This window comes from Cyprinodon variegatus, unplaced genomic scaffold (assembly GCF_000732505.1).
Source record: "Cyprinodon variegatus isolate N-32 unplaced genomic scaffold, C_variegatus-1.0 Scaffold260, whole genome shotgun sequence".
NCBI classification, from domain to species: Eukaryota; Metazoa; Chordata; class Actinopteri; order Cyprinodontiformes; family Cyprinodontidae; genus Cyprinodon; species Cyprinodon variegatus.
Window position 1 is genome coordinate 705,422 of NW_015150713.1, and position 9,138 is coordinate 714,559.

The window sequence follows — 9,138 nt, forward strand, 5'->3', positions numbered from 1 at the left end:
ACTGCCTCGCGGTTCTTGTTAAAACTCAATTTGTCATCAATGATAGCGCCCAGATACTTGTAGTTGTCCACCCTTTAAACAGATTGCTCCTTAGTAACTGTGATCATGAAATAAAAACGAGTGACTGCATAGTATTAGATAGGAGCAAAAAAAGCAAAGGCAAATCTATTGCTATGTGGCCAGAGTAGTAAGTACAATTTACTTCAGTTGTTTAAAGGGGTCATAGAATGATTATATTGGGTATTTGGTGCTGGTCCTTAAGGTCTCTGAATAGAGTGTGTAACATTGGTCGGGCTGAAAATGGCATATTTGCTGTTCCCTAATGCAAGCCTTGTTAAAAGGCTCGCTGTGTGCTGATTGGTTGGTTTACAACGAGCAATACTGCTGAGCAAAGACGCATCATAGCAACAAGCAATAAGGCCTTATCGGGTAAGGCAGGCAGGGGGAAGCATACCCTCACTGGGTCTGGTTCGGTCGCTCTGTCCCCAGCTGACTCACAGCCCTGTTCACCAGGTTTCCCAGACCAGCCCTGGAGCTGGTCCTCTTTTCCAGAAACCAGCATCTGGTCACCATAGATATGCAAGCATTGCTATCAACAGCTTAGCCACAAAATAATGCTTACAGCTTGTGGTTGTGATGGCCTTACGGTCGGAACAGCCACTCAGTTCAGTAAAAGAAGTTTAGAAAACCTGCTTTGAACTGTCAAAGATTTTGAAAGCTGTTAAAATTCTGTAAAATTCTTCGAGCAAACAAACAGCTGAGTTTCAAACTTCGCAGAGATTTTCTAATAGACAAAAATAATCCATGCCTGTCGAGTCTTCAGATCCTTGGAAAAACTGAAAAATTTCCCCTTTCTCCATGCAGCCTGGAACATTGCATTTACGCCCATGGTTCTAGCTAATTTTCAATAGAGAAACTTCCTGCTTTTTAATATTTGTAGAAGTAAACCCAACTGTAGGATAAAAAGCTAAACTGGTGCCTTACATCTACTTCTATTCATGTTCTTGGGCCAGTTAACCTATTGGCTGGACTATATGTACATTTTGGGGTGTGACAAAAATACAGGCAAGAACCAAATAAGGCAACATCCCTGAATTGACATCAATTCGGGGCTTCGTTTGGATTCTCCCGTTTCATGGTGGAAGTTTAGAATTGTGATATTTGCAGAGAAAGGAGGAGATGATGGGGTTTGAACTTCTCCTACGTCCATTTGACCCACTTAAATATCATTATTCATCTTTAAACTCATTCTATAACCCCTTTAAATTCAGCAAATTGGGATATTTTTAATTGAAAATGTTTAAGCTTCCCACAAAATGCCTTATATAAATGCACCTTGCTGTTCTGATGTCTGCTGCTCTGATTTTACTCAGGCTGGACCATGTTAACGTGGTTGCTGCACGAGATGTTCCTGAGGGGATGCAGAGACTGGTGGCCACTAATGACCTGCCGCTACTCGCCATGGAGTACTGTCAGGGCGGAGATTTAAGAAAGGTATATAGCACAGTGTGGCTGGACCTGCATTTGGTTTGAGCTCACCAGGTCACATCTAATTTTTAATTGCTGAATAACATTGAATAATCATTTAGTAAGATTCTTACCTAATTTGTTTTCCCAGATCTTTCTTTGTGCATTTGTCTTCATATCATATCATTATGAAAATACAAAAGCTAAAAACAATACACTGCTGCTTTAGTTAACAGAACCTCAGTCTGGCTTTTTTTCTGAACAGATATGGTAACACATATGGTTTTCACCATTTCCCCAATGGGATAAAAAAAAAAAAAAAGCACTGAAATTCACAACAATTTAACCCATTACGCCAAATAACCAGAATTTTAAAACACTACAAACACAACTGATGTCTTAGGGACAAACAAAATGAGCGGTGGAGACTGTACGCAAAATAAAAATGGATTTCATTTTATCACGGTTTATAATTGACAGAGCTAAGCTGCTGACAACCACTGGAAATAATTGTTAATCTTAATAAGTCATATTTTCTCAAAATAAGTGCATTTTGTCTTGAATTTGGGAGGAAAGTGAGACTCTTTGCCAATGGAACTAAATTTGAAATAAGGAAGAAATTGTTTTATTGTCTTATTTCAAGTACATTTTATCTAATTATCTTATTTTAAGAGTAGAAAATCCCCATTCCATTGGTAAATCATCTTATTTCCCTACTCAAATTAAGTGTAAATAGACTTAATATAAGACATTTTAATTACTTCTAGATTGTTTTACATCTAGTTTCAAAGTAGGAGAGAATTCATCAGTGCCATTTTTTAAACTGAACAGCTGTCAGCTAACCCGCTAAATGTGTTTTTGACTAATATAATAAAGCAACCCAATATCTATTTCCTTTACTATTACAAAATAAGGGCTCGAATAGCCATAACAGAAATGCAAGAATAAAGCGCTCCTTTTTATACTAAAGTCCCATAATAACAATTGCTTTATTCAACTCAATCTTACCTGAAGGTTTTATCTTGACTTTCGTGAAGTTTTTTGCAAGTTTCAGAGGAAAATCGAATTTATAAATTGTTTTTCTCTTCATTTAGACCAGAGCTAAACAATTTATTTAAAGGTATAGTGGAGGATTTTCGCAAATTTTTTGAAAAGACCCACCCTCTCCGCTTTAAAAAAAAAAATAAAATGCACATGCACAACCCTATACCTAAGAATGAACACGTGTGAGAGCATGCAGGAGCCCATTTCTCCTTGTGCACACTCTGTTTAAAAGTTGCTGTTTGTTCGATCATGCAAGCTTACTTTTCAAAAGAAGATCTGCAATTTTTCCACTATGTCAGAGTCACCACTGGTAAGTGAAAATGGGGACGAGCACATAGAACGGCCTTATGTAAACATATCACCAGAATGATTGACAAGGAGGACCACTTATTTTGATGATCCACCCAGAAAAAGAACATCCTCCACTATACCTTTATGTATGCTAGAAATTACAAGCCTCATTATGCACTTTTTAATGAGGCAAACTCCTTGGTTCCAAGAATTTGTCTATGAAATGTATAAAAACACAGAGTGAATTAGTTTGCCGTGTATGCTTCTCTATAAAGATGACTACCTAAAAGGAAAAAAAGATGTTTTGGGAGAAAAGCCAATAAGTAAAAGTTTCAAAAATAACAACTGAAAAAAGAAAACTATTGAACCTTTTTTATGTGGTTTTTCCCAACACCCATGGTGTCCGGATTACAGATGTTTGTTTTTCTGCTGCAGTATCTGAACATCCTGGATAACTGCTGTGGAATGAGGGAGGGATCCATTCTCATTCTTCTACGGGACATTTGTGAGTATTAGGCTCAATTGTCAACATCAGCACTACTAATACAATGTCACAGCTCAGATTTCAGGGAGGGGAAGGGTATTTTTATAAAAGATGAGCCGAGCTGGCACAGACCGTTATATCCTTAGGTTTGAAGGAAAATAATTTTCTGCTGAGAAACACCGTGGTATCATCAGTGAGTCCAAACCCCCTGCTGTTTACTCACCATGATAGCTCCACTCATGCTGAGGCTCGCGTCAACAAATGAGACAGTCACAAACTTTGTGACTGTGTCATGCAAGTTTGACGCTAACATCGACACATAAATTGTTTGCATTTGAGTGCAGGTTGAAAAACGCAGCATGTGGGTCACAGCAGATTTAGATGGGAGTAGAGTTGTAATCACACAGGAACACAGAACCTCCTTCTCCTGCTGAAGTTTGGTGGACTTTCCCGATAATGCCTAAACAAAAGTGAACAACCCACAACCAAAGACTCAAACACACGTTTAAGTACGCGGAAGTTCTTCTTTACTGAATAATCTTTGTAAGCACACACACACTAACAACTACTGACGCACATGAGATGACTTCAGAGTTTTGGTTGCACACCTGTTAGTTTTCAGTTTCTATTCCAGGCTATAGGCTTTATTCTAGGCAGCCTTCATTCTATTCTATTGAGTCTATACATAAGTCTTTATTCTTGTCCTCATAAAAAGCAGACTAAAAGCTTGTTTTTATTACCCTCTCATAGCTTAGCTTATTGTTTATTATAAAAAATAATGAAAGAATAAGGAAATTCTGCCTAAAGCAAAAGCGAAAATGTCATAGTTGACTATTATGGATTACGTTGTACTATGCATTATCTTTTTTCATGGAATTAGATCATCAGATTATCAGATTTCCGTTCTAATAAATGGTACCAGTAGTGGTTTGTGGATCAATTAGCATCCTGTCAGCACTGAATTAAAATGCATTTTCATAGTTTTAGCCTATTTTACCAAGAATCTATTTCCACATGAAAGTACACACAGAAATCATTAATCATCTCACAGTTATCACTTCTAAATGTAACCATTTGGTATCCATGTAAAGATAAGGCATAAGAGTATTTTTTCCAGTGGGAAAACTATTGCAACTGCTACCATGTCTGGCTAATTTGTGAATAAACAAATAAAGATAATGCATATTTGAGCCTCACTTTCATTTTTTTTAAATAAGCTTAAAAACACCATGATAAAAAAAAAAATTTAAAAACACAAACCTGAGAATGACGCCTACCTCCACTTTTATAACCTCCATTACAAATGAAAATGGCAGCCCCCGTATTAACATCAGACAAAGAACTGCCATAGGTATTTTGGAAATGCAATGCTCTCTAGTTTCCAAGGATGCCAGCCATGAGGGGATGGACCAAGACAGACTTTTTTTTGAAAGACCTTTAAATTAAATCCTGTGTGTTTGAAATGCCAAAAAAATGAAAGTGTACTTGGAAAAACAAAACAAATGGCAGCTTAATGCCTTATTTTTCAAGAGATTCAGAAAAAGAAAACATGTGACCATTTTTCACCTACTTTTATAGACAGTGGAAAATATTTGTTGCTCACTTGTCCTGGTAGCGGGCAAAATGTGCTTAATTGCTTAATATGAGTCTGGTCTAAATTTTATGATTATGATTTTTTTGTCATTAAGACCAGCCATATATGAATTATCCATCCCTTCATATGCTTTGTGTACATTACAGGGGGCAAGAAATAAAATTAAATTAACCATAAAAGTTTCCAGATTCCCCCAGTTAAAAACACTGTATATAGTATTTCATTGCATTTCGAATGAAAAAAAAGGATTAGTTTAAAGGAGCCTAGCAATGCACCATACCTATGAAAAAAAAAGAGAGAAAACATCTATTTATCTTCAAATAAAACTATATTCGCCAAGTACTGGTTTCTAATAGTGTTTACTTTTTACCTTTATGAACAACATTTTTAAACCAAATAAAATCAACAGACGCAAGCATTGTTGCATGTTATCATTTGTTGGCAATACTTTCTCAGGCCATTTAGCATCTTTAGCTCCCGCTTCATTCAGCTCCCAACATTCATTCTGTATTTCAAGTGCCACTTCTCCCATATACCTTTTAGCTTACAATATTTGTTTGAGCTTTTGCATACTTAGGGTCTGATTTTCACAAGATGTGTGTGTCTTAAAACAGTTGCAAGCCTGTTTGTTTCACAAAGTAATTTATGTTTGCCGTTGAGCAGACGGCGGGTGAAAAGCTTTTGTTGCGTGTGCCTTTATCAGAATGCAAATCATAGTCTAATGACCAAACCGCACAAATCTTTGGATGGAACATTTCCAAAATCTAAAACTCAACTGAGGTTGCAGTTTTTGCATTTGTTTTAGTACTTGTGAATGTCAGATGCAAACTGATATGATCTAATTTAATTGCCTTCATTTGGAATATTTGAAGATCAGACCCTTGATGTTAAACTTTTCCACTTTTTTATCCAAACTTCCGCTGCATGTGTTTTGCTCCATGGTGCAATATCTATGGTGACGTAGAGACAACTGGAATGGAAACAAAGCAAAAAACACAGATTAACATCATAATGAAAAAAGCCTTGAATGCAAGCAGAGTAAGCTAACGGATTAAACATTTGTAAAGTGATAATACAAGATATGTGACTACTTTCAGTAGAATAATTAAACCAATATTAAATGGTGAGTAATATTTCTTAAAATCCCAAGATAAACTTTTTAAATCAATTCTATTGAACAAAAACAGTTCTCACTAAATGCACCAATTAGAGTTGGTATGTAGATAGTTTATCGTTTCTGCAGTGTGAGACAGGATTTTCCATCTCTTTTGTAACTTTTAACTGTACTTTCCAATATTTCCCAAAAGATAAATGTGTCTCCAAAATATATATATATATATATATATATATATATATATATATATATATATATATATATATATATATATATATATATATATATATATAAATCTCTTTTCCGTAGCTTCGGCTCTGACCTACCTCCACAGTAAGAGGATTATCCACAGGGACCTGAAGCCAGAAAACATTGTTCTGCAGCAGGGAGAGAAAAGGGTAAGTTAAAAGAGAAACACCCAAACCACAAGATGATTTTTGCCTCTTCTGTATGTGAGTTACAATCATAAATCTTCTCAACATGTTGATTCCTTCTCCTCAGTATTTTATGTGGAAAACTCTACTTGAGGACCTTGCTCTTCATTTTATTTATTTTAAAAACAAATCATTGCATGTTAGAATTCTGCTTAAAACAAGTTATGCAACTGAGGTCAGACTCGTTAAAGAATTTATGATCAGGTTTATTTACAATCTGTTGACCTCGTAGAAATGGAAACTAACGAAATTATTCAACTCAAGTTTATAGTTTTGCATATTTGTTTATTTCTTTTCACTTACATACAAGAAAATAGAAAAAAAGTCTAATTTCTGGGTGTGAAAGTAAAGTCTGAATTTGTTTTAAGATATTTAAACCAAACTTTAACATTTAGGTAGTTCGTATATTGTGAAATATGTTTTAGAACTACCGTAACTATGAAATATGAAACCAAAACAATTGTAAACCCTAAAATGTTGAACCATTTACAAGCAAAAACCTATTTAATTTATCTTTTTGGGGGAATCCCATTACTTTTTCAATAACTGAAAAATAATATTTACCATGCTTAAATTAACCATAGAGAGTCAAAAGAAAGCTCCTTTCTCAGCTCTGCCTGTAACCTTGTTTTTATGCAGCCATTTTTATGGGGTGTTGTCCCTCAACTTCTTTCCTGTGTTTTCTGTGGGATGTGCCTCTTCTGAGATTATTGTTCATTATTGTGGCTTTGCACCAACATACAGACAGAAAGCATTACAGTCGGTAATAAAAGAAGCATGTCGCCATTTGAGGGACAATGCAGTACTCAGGGGTAGGCAAGTGACAAAGAAAACAAAGTGATAAAAAAAATGCCTCACTTATACTTCTATTCTCATATATTCTGTCTACATCATTAAAGGCAATGATAATCTACAGCCCAAAGACCTTTTATCAAATAAACCTTTGACTTCCTGTTCAGGTACACCCTGGACAGGTCGCCAGTCTGTCGCAGGGTAACACAGAGATGCACACCTAAGGACAATCTAGAGATGCCAATCAACTTAATAATCAGTCATGTTCCACCTTTTACACTACCCTTGAAAAACAGATCCTCGCTGAGACTGGTCCGAGCTCGGATCAGTTAACCAGGCCGAGCTCGGTTCTGACGGCCGTTTACACATCACGCTATCTCGGTTCCTCGACTCCTCGCCTCCTAGTGATCTGCCGTATTACTGCCAGTATTGAAGGAGGAAATCAAGCAGTTGGTGGCGGTAATGCACCAAAAGTTGTTTGCCGACCGCCATAAAACACAAGAAGAAGAAGACGATGAAGGAGGGAATCAAGCAAATCAAAATTGCGGCGCCCGTCACATTCAGAAAGTTATGCTTGATTATTGTTGCTGTACTTCAGTGCTATTATTTAAAATGCCATTATTTAAAATGCTGCGTGGAGAAGATTTTGATTGTTGTTTATAGTTTTTCTTCTTCTGTTTTGTGTTGGTTGGCAAGCAACTTCCGGAGGGGCATTACCGCCAACTACTGGAATGGAGTGTGAATCGGGATGTGCAGCCAGACGGAGATGACGCGTTCTGCTCATGCGCTCTTGTTATCAGAGAACCGAGCCAGGGAAAAACCGAGCCGAGCCCACCTCTGGAACTGGTCTGCAGTTAGCGCGGTTTGGTTGTGTCTAGCTCGGTTCAGTTCAGTTTGCTTTATATTTACACACGATAAGTTATCTTAGTTACTGAGCTCGGACCGGTCTCGGCACGGTTTTTCAAGGGTAGTGTAAATGGGGTAATGGTTTTGGACTGTGGGAGGAAGCCGGAGTACCCAGAGGGAAACCCACACATGCACAGGGAGAACCTGCAAACTTCATGCAGAAAGACCCTGGGCCAGGAATCCTTCTTGCTTCAAGGCTCCAAACTGAACCACCATCTAAGCCAGTGTTATTTGAACCTGTTTACACTATGGGCTACCACTGCAAAAAAAAAGGGAGGTGATTACCTCAACAACAGTGGAATAATTAGTCACATTGAATTTTTTATATTTGGAAATAAAAAGAGAAATACGTCCCAAGAAATATGTATTTGATTTGTTTTTAATGACTCAAAAGACAAAAAAAAGATCAGTGCCTCCTTTGAAAGGTCTCTATCTTCTTGATTACTTCTCCTGCTTATGAGAATGATTTACTTTTCTCTTTTAGGAATTTCTAAGGTCTACAATTTCTGCATATTGTTTTTTTTGAAGTACAGATAGGGTTATGTAATTATCTTTCAAATTAACTTCAGCAACAACCAACCATCCTTATTATATATTTAGAAAGAATGTAAAAAAACAAACTGCTGAAAAGATATGTCCATATATTTTTAAGGAGATGGTCCGCTTGCTTTATGTTGGGAAGTCAATGTCATTCATTAATATTATCAATAAATGATATTAATTTATTTTAATTGATAAAAAGTTGCAACGAATTTATGCATTTAATATTTCAAGATAATCAATGATAAATTAACTGAATTTAAAGAGCACTGTAGATTTATATTGATCACTCAAGCATTTTACATCTGAGCTTTATTCACCTAATCGCACCTGGGCCCTTGTTACCTTTAATAACAGAAATAGGTCTATGTTGCTGGATAAAAAAATGATAATAATGCTATAGTCTCCATCCATCCATCCATCCATCCATCCATCCATCCATCCATCCATCCATCCATCCATCCATCCATCC

The 9,138-nt window shown here is 36.5% G+C and overlaps 1 protein-coding gene across 1 annotated transcript in view; it reads left to right on the forward strand.

The window, feature by feature from the left end:
• ikbkb (inhibitor of kappa light polypeptide gene enhancer in B-cells, kinase beta) overlaps positions 1-9,138 on the forward strand; it is a 33,044-nt gene that overhangs the window by 14,484 nt on the left and 9,422 nt on the right. The window contains exons 4-6 of the mRNA XM_015382565.1: positions 1,374-1,494; positions 3,238-3,307; positions 6,304-6,392. Of these exons, the coding sequence (XP_015238051.1) occupies positions 1,374-1,494; positions 3,238-3,307; positions 6,304-6,392 (280 nt within the window). The remainder of the gene's footprint in view (positions 1-1,373; positions 1,495-3,237; positions 3,308-6,303; positions 6,393-9,138) is intronic.